This window comes from Oryctolagus cuniculus, chromosome 1 (assembly GCF_964237555.1).
Source record: "Oryctolagus cuniculus chromosome 1, mOryCun1.1, whole genome shotgun sequence".
Classification (NCBI taxonomy): domain Eukaryota; kingdom Metazoa; phylum Chordata; class Mammalia; order Lagomorpha; family Leporidae; genus Oryctolagus; species Oryctolagus cuniculus.
In genome coordinates, this window is record NC_091432.1 from 34,893,441 (window position 1) to 34,915,913 (window position 22,473).

The 22,473-nt window shown below is 40.1% G+C and overlaps 1 protein-coding gene across 22 annotated transcripts in view; it reads left to right on the forward strand.

Moving 5' to 3' along the window:
* DCDC1 (doublecortin domain containing 1) overlaps positions 1-22,473 on the forward strand; it is a 557,706-nt gene that overhangs the window by 274,359 nt on the left and 260,874 nt on the right. For 21 of the 22 annotated variants that reach the window (XM_070071610.1, XM_070071601.1, XM_070071604.1 and 18 more), the window contains one exon: positions 21,744-21,845. The exons of the other annotated variant lie outside the window; for it this stretch is intronic. In XM_070071610.1, the coding sequence (XP_069927711.1) occupies positions 21,744-21,845 (102 nt within the window). The remainder of the gene's footprint in view (positions 1-21,743; positions 21,846-22,473) is intronic. 22 annotated transcript variants of the gene reach the window in all.

Here is a 22,473-nt window from a genome sequence, read left to right on the forward strand (position 1 = left end):
GCAGTGATGTAAAAAACAACTTTTGCAGGAAACGCGAAAGAGACCTGTTATGGTCATCCTTTTGAATGACAACATTTTTCCAACAAGCAGAACGTAAGGAGCAAAAATGCAAGACTGAATAGAAACAGTATGATTAATAGGTATATGGAAGTCGCATTGTTAGCATCTACGGTAATGTTCATTTTGAAGATTTTCACTGACTGCATCTAAAGCAGCAGCAAGTTTCCATTGTGTATCTTGTGATGGACTGGAGCCAAGTTAAAGCTGTAGTCCAGCCATGCCTCCATCATGCCATTGTAAAACACTGTGAATTAACAGTTTTAGTGGTAGCTTTATAAGGGATATCAAGAAGAGGAGAAGATATTATATACCATATGGGCCCCAATTAAAATAAACTTTGTCTAGTAGTTTATAAGCCTTAATGTGAAGAGATACAATTTTGCCAATCTACTTCCTCCAATACACAGAAAGAATGTTGTTGACAAAAGTGTCTCTCCGGTCAGTTAGGAATGATTGACTGAGTGTTTTAAGAACACTCAGGGCTATGGCGTGGTAGTTCCATATCACTGGACTATGAAAGTCATACTTGATAAGCAATGGAGACACATGCTGGATTACAAGCTTGATTTTTTGTAATACAAAAGGGCCTGTAACCTGTCTGACCAATGTAATTATATGGGTTCATTCTTTTGTCATATCTGGAAATTCTGTAATTTTTGGATGTGGCATATAAGTATCATTGACATATCCTAGAGGTGCTTTGTCAACCCATGTCAGCACTCTCAACAATGGAGACTTGGGGGGCAAATGCCCAGTATTGTTCCCTTTGAGCCCCTGTACTGCAACAGAAATGATGGTGGAGACAGCAATCACGTAGTTGGCTGGGGTAAAGGGAAGGTTTTATTGACAAAGAAGACTTTCAGCTGCTTGAATGGCATTTTTTAACTGGCCCCAGGTAATTGGCGAGGAATCATGGGTCGCTCTGGCCTTTGATGCTGGCATGACGCAGATAGTTTGAGGTCCCCACATCCCATGGGTCCCAGTGTCATCTACTGAAATCTCTCGTTTAGCTGGTTATCCTCCATACTGTGACTTGATGCAGTGACCTGGAATCCAAAAAGGTGTTGCAGCTGCTTCAGGAAAGACACAAGCAAATCTTCTCCAAGTTGGTAAGGGATCTGGACCTTTCAAATTCCTGCTTCTGGTGTTTCCCAATAGACAGGTAGAAAAGTAGTTATACATTTCTGATCATAATGTCTTTCTTTTTTTTTAATGAATATAAATTTCCAAAGTACAGCTTATGGATTACAATGGCTTCCCCCCGCCATAACTTCCCTCCCACCTGCAACCCTCACCTTTCCCTCTCCTTCTCCCCTTCCATTCACATCAAGATTCATTTTCAATTCTCTTTATATACAGAAGATCAGTTTAGCATATATTAAGTAAAGATTTCAACAGTTTGCACCCATATAGAAACACAAAGTGAGCAATACTGTTTAAGTACTAGTTATAGCATTAAATCACAATGTACAGCACATTAAGGACAGAGATCCTACATGTGTTCTGTTCACAACTGATCATAATGATAGGACTAAGAGCCAAAGGGAGCACATAAACAAGAATAGTGTCTGCAAATACTAGCTGATAGAATAAAAAAGGGAGAGAACGATCCAACATGGGAAGCGAGATACACAGCAGACCCATAGAATGGCAGATGTCCTAAACAACACTCGGGCCTCAGAATCAGCCCTTAAGGCATGCGGATCTGGCTGAAAAGCCCAAGAGAGTATTTCAGGCAAGGAAAGCCAAGACACTCTGGCAAAAACAAAACAAAACAAAACAAAACACCTAAATGAAAGATCTCTGTGAGTGAGATCCCAGTGGAAAGAACAGGTCATCAAAGAAGGAGGTACCTTTCTCTGAAGGGAGGAGAGAACTTCCACTTTGACTATGACCTTGTCTAAATATGATCAGAGTCGGTGAACTCAAAAGGCTTCCATAGCCTTGGCAACTCATGACAAGAGCCTAGGGTGATTACTGATGCCATAAACAAGAGTGTCAATTTGTTAAGTCAACACCAGGAGTCACTGTGCACTTACTCCTCATGTAGGATCTCTGTTCTTAATGATCATAATGTCTTTCTATAGGACTCATATTCTGATTATCACAAGTAAAAAAAACTTCAAGTTAATAAAACTAGTTTCAGACTGCAGTTGGGCTTTGATATAGTGAAATAGCTTTAGATTCTCCCTTTGATTTTTAAGTTGAAGCTTTAGTTTTAAGTGACAGTGTTCATTGATAGCTTGACCTTGGGGGTTATAAGGGATATCTGTAATGTGGAGAACTCCCCAAATTTGATAGAAACCAGCAAAGGCCTTACTTGTATAGGCTAAACCATTGTCTGTTTTTATAGAATGTGGAATGCCAAGAGCAGCAAAAGCCTCTAAATAATGCTTTTTAACATGATGAAAGGTTTCATCCGCCTGTGCAGGTGCCCAAATGAGGAAAGGGTATCAGCTATGAAGTGAACACATTTTAAATACCCATAAGAATTGATATGTGTAATATCCATTTGCCATAGCTGATTGCTCCAGAGTCCTCTAGGATTAACTCCTTCATTAACCAGAGTTAAGAGCTAACTTTTGACATGAGAGACACATTCTTAGATTATCTTGAGCCTGAGATTTAGAAATATGAAATTACCAACTTAGCAAAGAGGCAGGTTGATGCAACAACATACAGGAGGCCCTAGCTGTTTCAAATGCTGACATAATCAATTTGTCAGTGGTATCATTTGCTGCATATAGAGGACCTGACCAAGAAGTATGATATCTAATATGAGTAATAAAAAAGAGTGAGGTCCTATTTCTAATTACTTGTGGAGTTTGAAAGAACAATGTAAATAATTCTTCATCTTGCAGTTCTTTTCATTTAGCTGTTCCTAATTTTTGTACTAAATGGACTACATTTTGGGAGTCAGAGACTATATTGCAAGACTGTGATACTAAGCATAACACTTGTTGAACAGCTATTAATTCAGCTTAATATGTTGAAGAATAGGGACTCTGAATAATTTTTATAAGATAAGGGCCTTTAGGCCAGCCTTCCCATTGGAGGACCCATCGTAAAGTAAGTCTATATACCTGGAATAGGTAGTGACTGAGAGATTTTAGGAAAAATAAAAGTAGTTTCTTGTAGAAACTTTAGAAGCTTATTTTTAGCATATGATTATCAAGTTGTCCTTTAAAATTTATTAAGGCCATTTGCTAAAGAATAGAATTTTGAAAGAGTCTCTTTTTGATATTTACCCAAGGGAACATGTATAATCTCTGGATCTTTCCCAGTAAGTTTAGTGAGACATTTGCATCCTTGCATAGTGACTTTTACTATAAGATCCACATATAATGAAGCTGTATTAACTTCCTAACTAGGGAGATGGATCCATTCTACAATACCAAAATGTGGTTGTTCTTCTATAAGAACATTTGTGGGAGACACATTGGTAGGAAGAACTATGAGAAATACTGGAAAAGAATAATCAGTGCATTTCAATTGAGCTTTACTGACCTTCTCCTTTAATAACTTTAATTCAGCTATCGCAGCAGATGACATGTGCTAAGGAGATGAAAGATCTAGATCCCCTTTAAGCATTTTAAATAAATTTGTTAATTGATGAGAAGGGATCCCAAAAAAGGGACAAAGCCAATTTATATCTTCCAATAACTTCTGGAAATCATTAAGTTTTTAGTTTATCCCTTCAGATTTCTACCTTTTGTGGTTTAATAGTTCTATTTGCAGTTTCTCTTCCTAAATATTTAAAGGATGGTATTGTATTTTTTTCAGGTGCAATAGAAAACCCTTTTTCTTTAAGATGTTCTATTTCTAGTAATACCTGATGAACCAGTCTTCCTGAAGGAGCAGAAACTATAATATCATCAATATAATATATGAGATAAATGGAAGGATTTGGAATGTATAGGTGCTAAGATTTTGTCAACAAATTTCTGACATATAGTAGGACTATTTTTCATTCCTTGAAGCAAAACCTTCCATTGGAATCTCTGTATGGGGGTTATATTGTTTAATGTTGGCACTGAAAATGCAAATCTTTGTTTATCCTGAGGAGCCAAAGGAATTGAAAAAAGCAGTCTTGGAGATCTATAACAACTAGCTCGCATTCTGCAGGGATTGCAGTAGAAGGAAGTCCTGGTTGTAAAGCACCCACAGTATGCATCGTTCTATTTATTTCTCTGAAGTCATGTAAAAGTCTCCATTTTCCTGATTTTTTTAGGAATAGTAAAAAATGGGTATATTCCAAGGGCTAGTGGTTTCCTCAATATGCCCCACTTTAAGTTGTTCATCAACTAATTTATGTGCATATAAGAGCTTCTCCTTGCTTAGGGGCCACTGATCCACCCATGCAGAGTCATCATGAATCCATTGTATGGGCTCGGCATGAATTAATGGAGAGGCTTCAGTGACCCCTAAGAAAAATCCTCAAAATTGCCAGTTCCATGCCGATTATTTTTTGGCTGAGTCTCAGCAGGCTCAGTAACTCCATGACTATGATTCCCCATCCTCTGGCCTGATGAATATCTTTTCATTATTTCCTAACTCGGGGAGCTATGAGACACATCAGAAGTACTTGTAAAATAAATATCCTACGTGGTTAATTTCAGTTTCATGGCTGAGAGCAAGTCTTGATTCTATAAGGTGGTAGGAATATCATCTAGATAGGGCTTAAAATAGCCTGATTTTTCTTTAGAGCCTACCCATGAAAGCTCTCTTGCACTTTGGTTTACTAGGGTAAACCTAGTAACTCCCTTAAGTTTATGTTATGGGGTTATGGTCTCCCGAGCCTGTGGCCAGTCAGCAACACTTAGAACAGAGATGTCTGTACTTTGTCTGTGAGGCCTCTGATTCTTTTTCCATTTACCTTTATGATCATTTGAGGTCTTTCTCAAGAGCAAGTCTGAGTCCAAAGCACTTGTGAAGTACCTGAACTGCCAAGCTCCTTAGAGAGGCTTTTTCGTAATTGAATGTAAGGTAAAGTTAGTAATTGTGCAATTCTCATGCCTAGTTGTAATATATGAATAGTATTTGACTTTGCCATTACTTAAATCTCCCCTTGAAAATCAGTATCAATGACTCCAGGTAACACTTGTAAGTTTTTCATAGTATGTCCACTTCTTCCAATAATAAGTCCAACTGTTTGGGTGGAAGAGGGCCATATATTCTGGTAAGAATGGCTTGGACTCCTGGTTCAGAAGTTAGTACTGCTGAGATGGAGCAGGGTAGGTCCAGCCCTGCACTGTCTGGAGTGGCCCTGAAGAGAGAGGTGATCCACGTGAGGTCTGAGCCAAATATGCCCTCCTTGCTTGATGGGCTGGGGCGGGTCCTGCTTTCCGTTTCCCAAAGGCTGAGCACTTAAAGGAGTGCCGTCTGCGATGAAATTTAGATCTACATTGATTTGCCCAATGATTTCCTTTTTTACGTTTAGGGCATAGCCCTGGAGTAGTAGAAGTGTTCGTTGTTGCTGAATTTTATCTACAATCCTTTTGAAAATGTCTTAATTTACAACAATTGAAACAATTCTTATGGCTGGCATTAAACATTCCTTTAAGAGCTGATGTCAACATTGCCTGAGTATGGCCAGAACTGCCGATATACTGAAAACTCTAAAAAGTCTGAAAAAATCCTCCTGTATTTTTTATTGATGTAATAGCCTTTCCTTCCTTCCTTCCTTCCTTCCTTCCTTCCTTCCTTCCTTCCTTCCTTCCTTCCTTCCTTCCTTCCTTTTTTTTGACAGGCAGAGTTAGACAGTGAGAGAAAGAGAGAGAGACAGAGAGAAAGGTCTCCCTTTTTCTGTTGGTTTACCCCTCAAGTGGCCGCTATGGCCAGCGCATTGTGGCTGGCACGCTGCACCGTTGCAAAGCTAGGAGCCAGGTGCTTCCTCCTGGTCTCCCATGGGGTGCAGGGCCCAAGGACTTGGGCCATCCTCCACTGCACTCCTGGGCCACAGCAGAGAGCTGAACTGGAAGAGGGGCAACCGGGACAGAATCCGGCACCCCAATCGGGACTAGAACCCCGGGGTGCCGGCGCTGCAAGCGGAGGATTAGTCTAGTGAGCTGCAGCACCGGCTGTAATAGCCTTTTTACAATCTTTCACATACCATTTGCTTTATCAACATTTCTGCAGACTGATTCTGTGACACCTGTCTCTGACAGGCTTGTGCGAACAGATCCACAAATTGAGAATATGGCTTTGTAGGACCTTGGAGACGTTGAGAAAAGGACCCCTGAGGGCTATCTTTTTCTGGTATAGACATCTAAGCCCTTTGGGCTGCTAGGCTGTTTGTTCATAAGCTCAGAGATCATAGGTTAGTTAATTTTAGCATCTCAAAGGTAATTGGAATGTTTTTTCTCTGATTAGCCTTTGCTTGTTCCTGACAAAAATCTGCTAAGCTAGACTTCCAGATCAGATAATCTCCTCCATCCAGTGTCGCTTTGGCTAACATGATGATCTCATGGTGGGAGTGTCATTCGACCTATGGTTTCAATCATACTTATGGTGAAAGGAGTAGTAGCTCCATTCTTTAGCACACTATCTCAAAGAGCATTTAAAGACTTCAAATCAAAAGTTTGGTGCAAGCCAACTGTTTGACCCTTAACCTGCGGGAAAGGCTCTTTGGTAAGAGGACATAAGATGGGCCTGATCTTCTAAATTAACTGATTGTAATGCAGCTTGTAATGGGGTAAGTGAAACTTGCCTAGACTTGTTAGTAGACTGAGCAAAAAGACCTGTAGAAGGGAATGGAGCTGTGGGGCGGGTTTGGCTAGGAGGCTCCTTTAAGGGCTCCAAGATTTGTTTTATTAGACCCAAGTATAAAAAACTGTAACCGGAAGAGAAGCTCCACTCCTATGAGCCTTTTCTTAAATTTCCCCCTACTCTATCCCAGCACTTAGGATCCACAGTACCTTGTTCTTGGGAACCAAGGATCATGCTTAACTATAGCATCCGAGAGTTCTTCCAATTTAGTGTCTGATATTCTAGCTCCTGACTATTTAATCATACGTTTAATAATTGAATATAATATTTAGCTTCCTAAGATTGACATTGCCCCGTTTGTTCCCCAGGTTTGAACAACACACAACTACTTGCACACTCAAGGTCACAACTCTGCTGAGCACCAAGCTTGCCAATCGCCATGTGTCGTTTCACCTTTTTCTGTCTTCTCTGCACCTTTTTCTGTCTTCTCTGCTCGCGGCAGGCCTTTTCTCCTGGCTGTTTGTAGTTTCACCTTTTTTCTATTTTTTCCACTCATAGCAGACCTTCTCTTCGGGCCTCACGTTGGGCACCACTCTACTGTGTCCAGCATGGCAGGGTGTCAGGTTAATCTGAAAGAAGGAGAAACAGTGTTGCATACATTAAGGAGGCAAGCTCAGATGAAAGATTTTAATGTGGGGAACCCAGGGGACACTCTGTCCACTGCCAAAGGAGGAGGCAGAAGCAGAGGCCCAGATGTCTGGTTACTCCAAGTATTTATTATCAACAGTGATGTGTTCAGCTAATCATAAAAAATGTGCAGTTTCATGAAAACAGTATTTCACGAGGAAGGAGTTTAAACATAGTTAAACAGGGAACAGTGAGGACTTTGGGTGTTTACAAGAAGGACTTGTTTGCTTGGAAGCTGGGAGAAGAGGACAGTCACAACGTGGAGGGGTCTTGAGGGGGGCTCATTATTAACTGGGGCAAACGTGCCACTTGCTGTTTACTGGTCCCTCAGCATTTCCTTAGCTGCCTCAGCATCATGTGAAACGACCTTTGCCATTGACATAACTCCACCGATCACCTTTGCAATCTGACCGAGCATGCCTTCAGCAGAATTCAGGCTGTGGGGTGGCCTCTGAAATGTAGGCCTTATCAGAATTCAGGCCATGTGGTTGTCCCAGACAATTGACTTCCTCTCCAGTGGGGCAGAACTTGCCACAGTGTATCATGTTGTAGTAATTACAGAATCTGTTCCTATCAGATGCCTGACCAAACTTTAAATTCTTTTTTTTGTTGTTGTTTGTTTTGACAGGCAGAGTGGACAGTGAGAGAGAGAGACAGAGAGAAAGGTCTTCCTTTTTTCCATTGGTTCACCCTCCAATGGCCGCTGTGGCCGGCTGCTTCTCCTGGTCTTCCATGCGGGTGCAGGGCCCAAGCACTTGGGCCATCCTCCACTGCCCTCCCGGGCCACAGCAGAGAGCTGGACTGGAAGAGGGGCAACCAGGACAGAATCAGGCTCCCTGAACGGGACTAGAACCCAGTGTGCCGGCACCGCAGGCAGAGGATTAGCCTATTGAGCCATGGCGCTGGCCCAAACTTTCAATTCTTAATGGGTGTAGATGAACTGATCTTCCTTTGGCACTCTGTAACTCAGTTCCTCTAATTCACTATGGGCATAGCAGGTACTATGCAGAATGGTAGATGGTATATCAATAACTGAATACAGTTTCCACTTAAAACTTCAAGGCATGACTCTAGTAAGACTTACTTGTTTTGTTTTCTATTCATTTTGACCTTAGACGTCTGATAAAAAATTGAATGGCAATAATCATCTTCCTAATCTCTGTTTGATAATTTCTGTCATTCTGCTAGGATGTATGTAAACCAATAGCTCAACTTGAAGAACAATAGTAATCTATTGTAGCTATCATCTTCTCCTAGCATAATGATTCTAAACCAGGGACTGGAGGCAGGATGTGATTCAAAATCCCCTGGGGTGCTTTACATGTTACACATGGTGGCCTTCCCCTCTCCACTGAGCATCTCTTCCTCATTATACCTTTCCTTGATCATCTTTAAGTAGCAACCTTTAGTTGGGTCTTAACATTAGAAGGTTAATTTTAAAAGGATACATTATGTCTTTTTTGTTTTTTTTTTTTCATTTTGTCTTAATCCCATTTTTGCAATCACATGGTGTAATACAGTGTAAAGTTTAAATGAACATACAAGATAAAAGACTGAAAACAGCCTAAATGTAGGTGTGCCTACTGCTATGGGAAAGTTGCTTGTTTAAATAAACAACATTTGGCCGGTGCTGTGGCTCACTAGGCTAATCCTCTGCCTCCGGTGCCGGTACCCCAGATTCTAGTCCCGGTCGGGGCTCCGGATTCTGTCCCAGTTGCTCCTTTTCCAGTCCAGCTCTCTGCTGTGGCCTGGGAAGGCAGTGGAGGATGGCCCAAGTGCTGGGGCCCTGCACCCCATGGGAGACCAGGAGAAGCACCTGGCTCCTGCCTTCGGATCAGTGCGGTTTGTGGGTCGCAGCGTGCATGGCTGCAGCGGCCATTGGAGGGTGAACCAACGGAAAAAAGGAAAACCTTTCTCTCTGTCTCTGTCTCTCACTGTCCACTCTGCCTGTCAAAAAAATAAAATAAAATAAGTAAATAAACAAACAACATTTTGAAAACACAACGTAACAACACTTGAGGAATTTTAGAAGTTAATCACCTATAATTTTGTGGTTCCTACATGACATTTTCTCACTTCACATGGCATTTCCGTTGGCACTCAAATGCCCTCGCAGTCATAACCAGAGTGGGCACTGCTTTTATACTCTGGGGCATTCTCCTGCCTTCAAGTCACAGCACATTTTATGTAAGTGATATTTCTTATTGTTTTTACCTTCAATAGTTATACTCAGTGTGCATCACAATCTATGAAGCCCTTCAGGCAACAAGTTTTTGGAGCAATTTCTCACTGTTCCAAGCCTTTTCTTACGACATATCCCCTGTCACCGCCACCACCCCCAACCACTATGAGAACATCTGCTGTATCCACGGCTCAGTGACTTCTGTCTTCCTAGTCCTGTTCTTTCCTTGCAACTCCTCCTCCTCTTCATCCTCATGGAGATGCTGTCAGAAATGTTAGCATTTCCCTGGGAGAGCAGGAAAGAAAGGATTGATAGGAAAGGGTATTAGCAAATCTGTAGGGGATGGTGGGTGGAAAAACCACTATGAAGGTGGGAAATTGTGACAGTGAATTGATGAGCAAGAGGCTGTGACGTGTGAGTAGGTGGGCAGAAGCACGGGGGAAGGAGTGGAAGAGGGGTACAAGGGTGTCTGTTCACTGGAATTAGTGCATTTCACACACAATTGGTCAATGATGCTCTGTGGGTTGCCTTCCATTTGTTGACAGTAGAGGCAGATCTAGTTTCCATGGGGTCTGGATCTTGTAAAATTTGGGAACCAGAAATTTACGTGGAGTGGGGGCTCTCTTTAAATTAAGTCTGAAAGAGATTTTTCTTTAGAATGAAAAAGTAAATCACAATGGGTTAAAGAAGTCTTGGAGATTCAAGTTCTTCCTTCTGGATCTTTGTAAGGCAGCTGATCAGAATTCCACAGAAATACTTCCTGATTGGTGTCTGATTCTCCTCCCCACCTGTGACAACTTCTAGAACTCTCAAGACCTGGAGAAAATAAGGGATTTGATGCTTATTCTTCATTAGCTTCACATAAACTCACTCTAGCTGTGAAAATGGGAAATATTAAGGACTTAGTTACTTGGATAAAAAGACTCAGGGAGCTATGATTTGGAGATTTTTTTTTAAAGCATTCTATTTTACATTGTTTGGTTATAGTATCCTCTTACAGTGTAAAGAAATTCAAGCTTTGCTAAAGGGATAATTCAAAGATACAATTTTTTAATTTATTTTTTATTTTTTATTTATTTTTTCTTGACAGGCAGAGTGGACAGTGAGAGAGAGAGAGAGAGAGAGAGAAAGGTCTTCCTTTGCTGTTGGTTCACCCTCCAATGGCCACCGCGGCCAGCACACCGCACTGATCCGAAGGCAGGAGCCAGGTGCTTCCCCTGGTCTCCCATGGGGTGCAGGGCCCAAGCACTTGGGCCATCCTCCACTGCACTCCCTGGCCACAGCAGAGAGCTGGCCTGGAAGAGGGGCAACCGGGGCAGAATCCGGCACCCCGACCGGGACTAGAACCCGGGGTGCCGGCGCCGCAAGGCAGAGGATTAGCCTATTAAGCTGTGGCGCCGGCCAAAGATACAATTTTTAAGAAGATCTTTGTCCAGCATCTTCTGGGTAGTATACACCCAACAATTTTTATTCTGCCAGTAACAGAAAGAATAAATATTTTAAGTGAGTCTCCAAGGAAATCCAAAGCTTATGAAATACATATTGTACACAAAGCATTGTGCCAGAAAGAGTGGAAAGATGCAGAGAAGCATAGAACACTGTTTTGGCCCAAGCCTATGATTGTTTTCTTACAATTAGGACAATATAACTCCTTCTGAAGACAATAAAACTAAAGTATCAATCATCTCAGCTTTGTATTACAATCCCATCATCTTATCCTTTCAGATTTGTTTACATTTAGAAAATGAACTGTTTGCCTGATAAAAGATGCCTTTAGCCACAAAATGCTCTTGGCCTTATCCGCGCTGTGAATACTTGAATTTACTCTGTCAATAGCACAAGAACATCATAATCCATTTGAGATTTGTATTCTATCTTGTAGTCATTTTTAAGTTTAAAATTCCCCAACCATTCATTTGAATTAATGGGAAGTTTTAAAAAAATTTTAGGAATCTATGGAATCATTAAATTAATAGGAGGAAATAACTGAGAACACTTATCTAGAATATTGTGGCAAGATTATTTGGTGGGTGGACATGTGATGACCTCTTTATTGGTCTGCACCATACATTCCATGTTTCCCCAGTATGCTTATAACCCCAGAGCTGCTCTGCTATTTTACCCGTTATTTCTGTAAGCATTGAGAAGGCAGGTTTACAGTGTTCCCCAAGTACAAACAGTAAAACATGACAACTTGACTTTCATTTGGAAAGGAATTGTGACTACAGTTGCAAAATTGGAATATTCAAGGTTATTGTAATTTCAAGAATACTCATTAAGCATTGGGCAAAATGCGCTGGAGATAATCACCTTGCATATGTGAATTTTACGATAGTAGGCAAACATTGGACTGCCCATTTTAAAGGTAAAGAAACTGAGACCCTAAAAGATGCCTTCTAACATCTCGTAGGATAGTTAGGTAGGAGCAGGCATGAACAGCTTTCACTGACTCTTTTCTGGTGCTCCTTTCCATCTTGCCCCTGCCTCCTCCTATACCTCCACCCCTCACCCCCTTTTTGGGAAAAAAAAAAAAAGCATCTTTTGGAGAAAAAAAGGCCAATGTGTTCTCGCTAGCCTATTTTCTGACAGGCATCTGCAGCCAGGTATAAACCTCCACGTGGAGGAAGACACAATCTTCTTTCCCTAGATCTGCTGAGGAGAAAAACAGCGTCTGTGTCAAAATCAGGGAAGAGCAATTGGTCCGGACATTAGCTCCCATGCAGTGCCTGTTGTAATGAAACAGGCTTTCCTTGTGCAGTCCTGACATCCTAGAAGGTGCCCAGAGAATTGCCAGGTGGGCAGTCAGCAGGGAAAGTCCACGGGCCAGAGCTGTATTACTGGCCCAGCAGTTACTCAGACTAAATGCAACCACTGAACCTTACTCTTGCAGGCACACACTGTCTCTCAGGGAGATTGTCCTTCTCCATAGCAGTTAATTTGTTTTTACCTCTCAATTAGCTTTTTCACAGAGTGTTTGATATGCTCAAGTAGTTGATATTCTCTTTCTACATATGTTCATGTTCCCTGGATTATCCACTGACATCTATGTTATCCCAACTCACCATGAATATTATCAAGCCTAGATTTTTCATTTGAACCTAAATGAATGCAGATTTTCTTGTAATCACAAAATGAAACATTTACACTACCTATAGTTTTGATAATATTTTATCAAACATTTATACTACCTATAGTTTTGATAATATTTTATGATCGGAAAATGGACTAGTTCTTTTAAAATGTATTGCTATAGATAGTAGGTTCAGTTATTGAAAGTACTCATTCATATTAGGGGAAATTGTATTTACAGGCATATGAAATCTAAAAAAAAAAACTGCACAGCATTAAACACACATATTTTCATCCAAAGGTGAGAAGATAATCTCTAAGGTTGAGATTTGGGGAATGTCTGATGAATTGGTGCTTATTTAATCATGTAATGTTCATTTCTTCGAGTAAAATAAAATGTGAGGGGATGTGACTTTGTTTTTCTCATCAAAACCCTTCTGACTTTCTATAAAAAAGAAATTTATAGAGTTCAGAAACCTCTAAAAGCCTTTATTTATAAAACATAAGTATACAATAGAATAAATTATACTCAGCCAGTGAAATAGCCCACATGAAATATAATTTCAGGCATTAAATTAATTTAGTCAAACTGAAATCCTTGTTCCATTTCTCTTTGAGATATTCTCATTTATAAGTGGTTTAATGACATTACTTGGCTTTGGAAATGACAGGCAAGCAAATTTGCCTTGCTACTGTTATCTAGATAATTTTGAACATTTTCATATATTAAACTTGGTGAGAGTTATAACTGGAAAATATTTTTGTAGAATGCTATACCTTATTTTTGAAATTCTACTTTGTCAATAGACAGTAAAATGTGGTGTGTGCAAAAAGTCCTTAAGAAAAACACTATAACAACACCCTGAAATGTAACTTGAGATGCTTGAGAGGAAGGGACGCAGGCTCAGTCTCAGAGTGCCTGTGAAGCCCCAGAGGCCCAGCTTACAGGCCTCTCTGTCTTCCACTTCTCTTGTCCTTTCTGTTCCCACCCTCCAACTCAAGACTCAGGCTGTCAGGTACCCTGGCTCTCATTACCACCCTGACTTCAAAACTTGCTCTTAGGAAAAAGAAAACACCACACTCTCCCAGATAGTCTTTAATTTTATTTATTTATTTATTTATTTGCTCAAAGCTCTTTCTTGTAATCAACAGTGTAAAATAGATAAAAGTAGGATAAATCCTTTGTGAAGCCAGGATGGTGGCTGCTCCCACAGATTCTCATCAAATTTAACCTCCTACTTAGAACCACTATACTTGGAGCACAATCTGCCAGTCCTACCCCAAGTTCTCTGAGGGGTTCAGAGAGCTGAAATTGGTAAATTACAATTTTGGGGCCAGCATTGTAGCATAGCACTTTAAGCTGCTGTCTGCAATGCTGGCATCCCATATGAATGCCGGTTCAAGTCCTAGCTTCTTGACTTCTAATCTAGTTCCCTGCTAATGTGCCTGAGAAAGCAGCCAAGGGTGTTCCAAGTACTTGGGCCCCCTCCCAGGCCACGTGGGAGACCCGGATGAAGTTCCAAGTTCCTGGCTTTGGTGTGGACCAGCCCCAGCCATTGTGGCTATTTAGGGAGTAAACCAACAGATGGAAGATCTCTATCTATCTCTTTCTCTCTCCTCCTGTCTCTGTAACTCTGCCTTTCAAATAAAATATACCTTTTTAAAACATCACAATCTTGGCCGGTGCCATGGCTCAATAGGCTAATCCTCTGCCTGCAGCGCTGGCACACCAGGTTCTAGTCCCGGTCAGGGCGCCGGATTCTGTCCTAGTTGCTCCTCTTCCAGTCCAGCTCTCTGCTGTGGCCCGGGAGTGCAGTGGAGGATGGCCCAAGTACTTGGGCCCTGCACCCCATGGGAGACCAGGAGAAGCACCTGGCTCCTGCCTTCGGATCAGCGCGGTGTGCCGGCTGCAGCAGCCATTGGAGGGTGAACCAATGGCAAAGGAAGACCTTTCTCTCTCTCTCTCTCTCACTGTCCACTCTGCCTGTCAAAACAAACAAACAAAAATCACAATCTTAAGGGAAAGATAACCAACAATGCTGAATATCATTTTCCTTAATTTAATTGTGATATTTTAATTCTGACAAGGGAGTGAATATCTTAGTGGAATTTCAGGTATGATAACCTGGTTGGAGAGATATTTTCAGGTTCGACTATTCTGACCCACCCATGCAGTCCTACTTTATAGACTTTACTTTTATAGAAAAGTCCTACTTTTCATACTTCTCAACGATGGGCTGTACTGTAACTCTCAGTGAAAATTTCAAATACCTCTTTCAAAATATTTTCTTAACTATGCCTTTTCTAGGCGTGAAAAATTATCTGGTTTTTGATCTGGGTACCAATCATTTAGACTGATGGATTTTAACAATTATAAAATTTGCTTTCACTTATAATGCATTTTGATTTCCTGGGATGAAATGTATTAACTTGCTAACTGTTACATACTGTTAAAAGACATCTATGTTAGGCCTTAAAACACTTTTTCTTATATGTAGTATAAATATATGCGTTCATTATTAAATTTTCATTACCAGAACCCTTTAATTTTAATGTTTGCTTTGTGATCACTGCTTTAACTATTAAGGTTAGATATGTTTATTGTTTGATTTGTACTATATTATACAATTGAGAGAATACAGAAAATGGAATATTCCAAAAGCCATTTGCAAGTCTACAGAAATGAAAAAGTAGCAGTACATTATTTAATTGAATGTATATTCAATATTAATTTTGTTAGAGTTGTCTTCAAAAATGACTTTGAACTATGACTGGATAAAGATTTTCTTTTTTTCTGGCTGGCTAGCTTCTCATAAAGAAAATATTTCATTTGATTTTCATGTTCCTTGATTTAGGTAAAAGCTTCTACTATAAAACATTTGTCTATGCCTTTAAAATATTTGATGTAAAGTTTCATAGAATAGAGCCTCCAATACTAGACATACAAATAAACATTGTAGTTAAAAATATCATAGGACTTGATTCCCAAAAATCTTCCTGCCCCTTTATAGTAGATTTGCCTTGAGGAAGTCACTGCACCTAAGATTCGTATAAAATCTGATTGTTTTAAGGACTGAATGATTCATGCACGTGGCGGTGCATCCATCACTGAGTACCCTTGCATGTGGGTAGCTGATGTGGTGCCAGATGTCCTGGTCCTCCTAGTCCTGGCCCCAGTTTCAGGACCGGGACACAGACAAGATGGAAGTGCTGTTTCTCCTCAATTCTCTCTGTCTGAAGGGCCATCCTCTCTAGAACTCCCACTAGAGACCTCTGTTGCAACTGCATCACGGATCACCTACCCCTGCCCACTCTGTTCCTCACTACCTCACCACGGCTATCCTGAGTCTCCTCAGTCAACTTCCAGCAGGCAAATCTTGCTCTCAAGGTCTGCTTCCAGGCTAAGCAATCTACCACAATATATGCAAGTTAACTTTACTTCAACATGTTCAATTCTATCCACCTGAAATATGCCAGGTACTTTTGTGTGGCCATTTTACAATCCTTTTCTTCAACAGACCTCTACTCATAAATCCTGTTAGCCTATGGCCTCCCAACTTTTGGCAACACACTGCAGTGTCATTTTCTTATTATTCCCTCTTGACGGCTTTGCATCCCGAGGCATTTTGAAGCTTACGTGTTTGGCTTTCCGTTCATGCACTGGAGAGCTTCCTGCCCAGTGGTTGAGGCGAGTTTGGGAACCTGCCGTTCCCCCACAGCTCCCTTTTAACTAGTCGTACACCAGGTACTGACACTGAACAAGACCTTACACAGCCCTTAAATAGATGGCATACATGATGCTAGGCAAATGCATCAAAGAAAGGACTGTACTGACTTGTAACTCCTCACTCATGTCAGCTTTCTCTCTATAGTTTCAAGTTTGGGTCACTCTCCCTATAAAGTCTTCATAATAATCAAAATTCATTTTGCAGTCTGTTGCTATTTTTATACTTTGACAAATACTGCATACCAGGATACTGCAAAACTTTCATGTGAAATGCACATTATGAAAAAACTACACATGGATTTCAAAAATTTTATGCCAAAATATCTTTTAATTTCATTTTCCATTTTTTAGTGTACCATCATCCAAACAACCATTTATATTGATTTATTTGCCCTTATAATAAAGTTACCCCTGCCTGTAGAAGTCATGTTTCAGAAATATTAGCCTAACTACAGATTTTCTTGAATGACCCACTAGTTAAAAAAAAAAAAAGTAGCATAACTCTAGAACAAATATTAGAAAAAAAAACATGTCTTGCCATGTCCATTGTTAATACTCTGCTTGGAGCCAGTGTCATCCATTGCTCAAATTACCTTTGCCTTCTATAATCAATTATCAACCTGGAAGTCCTATTGATTCTTTAAAAAACTAAATCAGGTCCTGTTACTGCTGTGTTTCAAGACTTCCAATGATTTCCCATTTTACTCTCCACCCTACCACCCCACTCCCTGGATTTTGTATTTACCTACTGTACTCTATAACTTTACTTCAGTCTAATCAGCTTCCAGATGGTTCCTTGATCATGTCCGTTGTCTTTGCTCAAGCAACTAGCCTTGCTTGTGTTTTTTTTTTTTTTTTTTTTTTCCCAGCTATCTGCTTGCTAACTCTCTTACCTCTCGTATCTCACATACAAGTTTATTTGGTCATTTATTCCTATAAAATTGCAAATGTAATATATTTTAATTATATGTGTTTAAGATCATTATCTCTTTTCCACTCTAATTTCCTCTTTCTCATGTTATCTCATGTACAAAGTGGCTGTAGGTATTTTCAAAGTAGACATAAGGGTAAATTGAGTTGGAGCTATGTTTAGTTTGGGCATAGTGGAATGTAATTAGTGCTTCCAAGTTACATCTGTGTATAGTTAATTTTGGTGTTGGAAGATGATTCCAGGAAGATGGCATTAGAGTAAATTGGTTTTTTTTTTTTCTATCTTTGAAATCTTTATTTATTTACTTGAAAAATAAAGGGAGAAAGGGACAGAAGGGAGGGAGAAGAACAGGAAGAATCTCTTCTCCACTGGTTTGCTCCTCAAATGTCCATAGCAGCTGAGGCTGGCCCAGGCTGTGGCCAGAAGCCTCAAACTCCATTCCAGTCTCCCATGTGTATGCATGGATCAGACTACTTGAGTTATGACCTGCTGCCTCCAATAGTGTGCATTAGTTGGAAACTAGAATTGGAAGCAGAACCTCAGGCACGCTATATGGGATGTGAGCATCCCATATGGTATCTTAACCACTACACCACATGCCTTCCACTGTTGGTTTTTGCCTGCACTAGGGTGCCTGGCTCTAAGAATATGCATGTGTATATGTGTGTGTGTGTGTGTGTGTGTGGTGGGGGGATGCCAGGGAACCATTTGGCACAGCAGTTTAGACACTGCATAGAACATCCACATTTCATTTTAGAGTGTCTGAATTCTGCAGATTCCATTTTCCTGCTAATGTCCATCCTGGGAGTTGATTACTCAAGTAGCTGAGTTCCTGCCACCAACATAGAAGACCTCAGTTGAGTTCCTGGCTATTGGTTTTGGGTTGACCCGACACTGGCTTTTGCATGCTTTTGCAGAGTGAACCAGCAAATGTGAGATTTCACTTGTCTCTCTGCTTTTCAAGCAAAATAAATAAACAAATAAATAAATAGATAAAAAGAAAGTAAATTTAAAAATTTATGTTAAAAATGTATGTGGGTGGGTGATGGAGAAAAAGCATGGAATGAAAGTAATGAAGTCAATTAATTTGCAGAGCATTCTTCCGTGTTTACAGCTCATTTTTAAAAGAAACCTGATCAAAGTTTTCCTGAATTTGACATCAATCCTAAAATTTTAATGAAATCACTAATAAAGTTGTGACACTGAAATAAACTTTTCTAAGCAATAATGGAAAAACAATTTGATTCACCAAGCCAAAGTGAAGATCAAGTTATCTTCCTGGTCTCTTTATAGAAAATGTTATTGAATATTTCACATGTAGTTTTGCATCCTTTTTGTTGAAGAAGACAGCAATTTGTATGAACCTCAGGCCCCACATGATCCAGGTATGACCTGATCATGCTATATACTTTACTTATTTGTTTAGTTGATTGTGTATTGTCTGTCCCTCTCTAATCCAACAGAGGCTAAGTCCCTCAAGAACGTGATCTCGGTTCACTGATGTGTTCTAAGTACCTGAACAGTGCTTGGCACAAGGCAGGCCCTCAATAAATATTTGTTGAATGACTGAATCGATTTACATTACAATGAAACATGGGTGTTAATCTAATTTAATCCTGCTCAAGAAAAGTCAATGTGGAGGGGAGTAAAAAGACTGCAGTGCATGGAAAATACCTCCCCTTTCAACTCTACTTTGTGTAACTTAGGGCATTGAAGTAAATTCCTAGTCCTAGGTGTTGTTTCAATAATCATTAGATACCATGGTTTTCAATAGGCTCTGGAACATTGTTTTTTAGGTTCTATTACCTTACTCCTTGGGACTCAAAGCTAGCCTCAGCTGTTTTATTTGGCATCATCCCACTCAGGGGTGAGAATTTAATTTTAGAGCCAGGAGGAGGTGAGGCTATGCAGAGAGCCACTAGGAAGCCAGTACAACAGCCTTTTTTTTTTTTTTTCCTTAAGCGAAGAATAGACAGAAGGAAAGTAAAGGCAAACTATTTTTTTTATTTTCTTATATTACCAATAATAGAAATCTCTCCCTGTTTATTTAAATATTAGACATTAGAAATAAAAATACTCTTCAGGCAAAGCAGGGAAAAATATAAGATGTGCATCTTTTTAAAAATGGGCTTATAAATATGGAGCTTAAAGACCAGAACCAAGGGGGCCAGCACTGTGGTATAGGGGGTAAACCACCACCTGCAGCACCGGCATCCCATATGGGAGCCAGTTCGAGCCGTGGCTGCTCCAGTTCTGATCCAGCTCCCTGCTAATGCACCAGGGAAAGCAGTGAAGGATGGCCCAAGTGCCTGGACCTCTGCACCCACAAAGGAGACCCAAAAGAAGCTCCTGGCTCCTGGCTTCGGCCTATCTCATCTCTTGCTGTTGTGGCGATTTGGGATGTGAACCATTGGAAAGAATATTTCTCTCTCCCTCTCTTTCTCTCTGTAACTCTGACCTTCAAATAAATACATAAATCTTAAAAAAAAAATACAGACCAGAGCCAAACTTTAAGAAAAAAAGAATCTCAAGATTTCAATTTGGAGGAATTTTAGTTTTGCTAACAGCCCAAACACATTAAATTAGTAGCGGAGGCAGGCGTCTTTCCACTTCAACACCCAACCTTTTCCTTACCACAAAACACCTCTTTTTTATGCCATCATAGCATTTTTGGAGGTCATCACCGATTTCTCTGGTTTTTGAGAACACATTTCTGGACCCAGAAGGGCAGTTGCATTATCAGTAGTGAACAACACAGTGAGCTAATGAAGGTGTTAGATATTGACCAGATCCTCTCTGCTTTCTCAGTTTGGTAGCTAGCATTTGCACTGCTGTTTTCTAGAATATATTTGCTGCACCTGACTCCACATCTAGCAAGTCTCAACAAAGGGACATCAATAAATTTTCCAATCTGAGCTTTTGTCAACACTAACCTTGCAGAATACATACCATCCAGAATTGTGACATTCATTGCTAAATTTTGCTGTTGGTAAAGAATTTTGTTCCAGATTAGGTACCTGAGGAGATTATTGGAACCATAAGATTCTTTCACATTATTTCTCATCACTTTGCAGACAACAGCTGAGTTTACCAGGTTTCTTGGAAAAGTAGAGATTTCTGGTTCAGAATTGCATCTTTACTCAGAAAAGTAATGAAAAAAAAAAAGTCCCTGTTAGGCACAGATAACTGTAGTGAATGGAATATCAATGCTGAGAGCTGTAATGTCCCCACTGGACTATCAGTAGCTCGAGGGAAAGCACTGAGTGGAATGAAACTTCCAATCTTTGCATTATTGTTCTGAAAAGAAAAAAAAAAATTCTTTTTTGCCTAAAGGCTCAGGAAGCACTTCCGAAACACATTACAACCCAAACCAGCTCAAACAAATTAAAATTTGAGCTGTCTCAAAACTTAAAGAGCGGTTTTCTTCATTTTTAAAGAAGTTATTCTCCTAAATTTTCTTCTCTGAAAACAGCAGTAGAAATACATAAGATGACTGCACCAATATGATAGACATATGAAAAAAAAAAGGAAGAAAGAACTTTTAAGGGAAAAAAAAAATGAAGAGCCAGGATTTAAATTATTCATCAGGCCTCCCCAGGCCTGCTTCCTTTCTTGCTTGGTGAATGGCACACCCCGCATGGATCCTCAGTGTGGTCAGAGGGGTAGTGTTCACTCTGGTGGAGCCGTCCTGTTGGGACTGGTTTATTTGAATCCTTTTGACCAGAACGTTTGCTGGCATTTTTTTTCCCCAGCAAGTGTTGCATAATGCAATGTTATGAATTCTATCTCTGTTCTCAACAACTTGTTGGATATATGCACTTAAAATGGATGACTTCCATCTTACTGTTATACAATAAATCTGTCAGGTTGAATTTCCTTTTCGTGAGTCAAAAGACAAGCTGAACATGGATATATTTTAAATATAAGTCAAACATTCCTCATGTAATTTGTGGTTTTATGCTTTTCCGGAAGAATGAAGTGAGCTAGTTAATTGGTTGATAGCTGACCTTTCTTTGACACTTGTTCCATTTAAGCATCTACTGTGGTCAGTGATTCCTCTCTTACTGTCCAAGTTTTCTTCTATTTTAAGACTTTATGTGGAGAATAACAGCCAGTCAGATACGACACTAAAACCAAATGGAGAAACAAGGATCTTTATACAATTTTTTTAGTACTATTAATTTAACCTGCCAATTGTTTACTCAGTTCTTGCTTTGCAAAATTCTTACATGCACAACTTTCAGTTGACATGGTTCTGTGCAAAGCAAGAACTATCTGCATTTATACATACATACATATAGATAACATGTAAGATACACATAGCACATATATTTGTGTGCATGTATTTATTTTTATTTTTGAATATGTTTGTTTTTCAGGTATTTGAAAATGGCAAAGACACTGGCGAGATCCCCGTTTGTATCAGTGTAAAAGATTTGTGTTCTGATAGCCCAACTCAAACTGGCAATCTGATGGAAAGAGTGAGTTTACTGACTGTTTGTGACTGACTCAAGGTGTCCTCCAAGTTACTTATAGTTAACTTAGACAATTACATCTTAAAGTTGTTTACAACATATCAGCCATTTGCTGGTCTGTAAAGAGTGTATTCCAAAGCTTGAATTCTGGATCTCTTTGGCTATCACTGTTGTGTGTTGTTACCTCCAGGACCCTTCCCTAACAGCATCAACCTTTGTCCAGCTTCTATTTGGAAATCTGTCTACACTGGGCTCTGGTTTTGATGCATTAGTTTTCTCCTCATTTAAAAAGAAGTCACATGATATTCCATGGAGGATATGCTCTGAGTCTCTGGGGGTAGAGAACCACCTTTTTTCTGCCAAGGGCCATTTGGATGTTTATAACATCACCTGTGGGTCATAAAAATTATCAGCTTAAAATTTAGCCCACTAAAAATTTATTGACTTTCGAGTCCTGCATAGTAGTTGCCTTGGAAGGGCCAGACCAAATGATTCTGTGGGCGTTATATAGCCTGCATGCTGGATGTTCCCCACCCCTGCACCCTGAGTGGTTTAACTTGCAGCCTTGGTCTTCCAATGTTGATTGTGAGGAAGCCCAGCTGGTTTATCTTAGACACTCTTACCTTTGCCTATT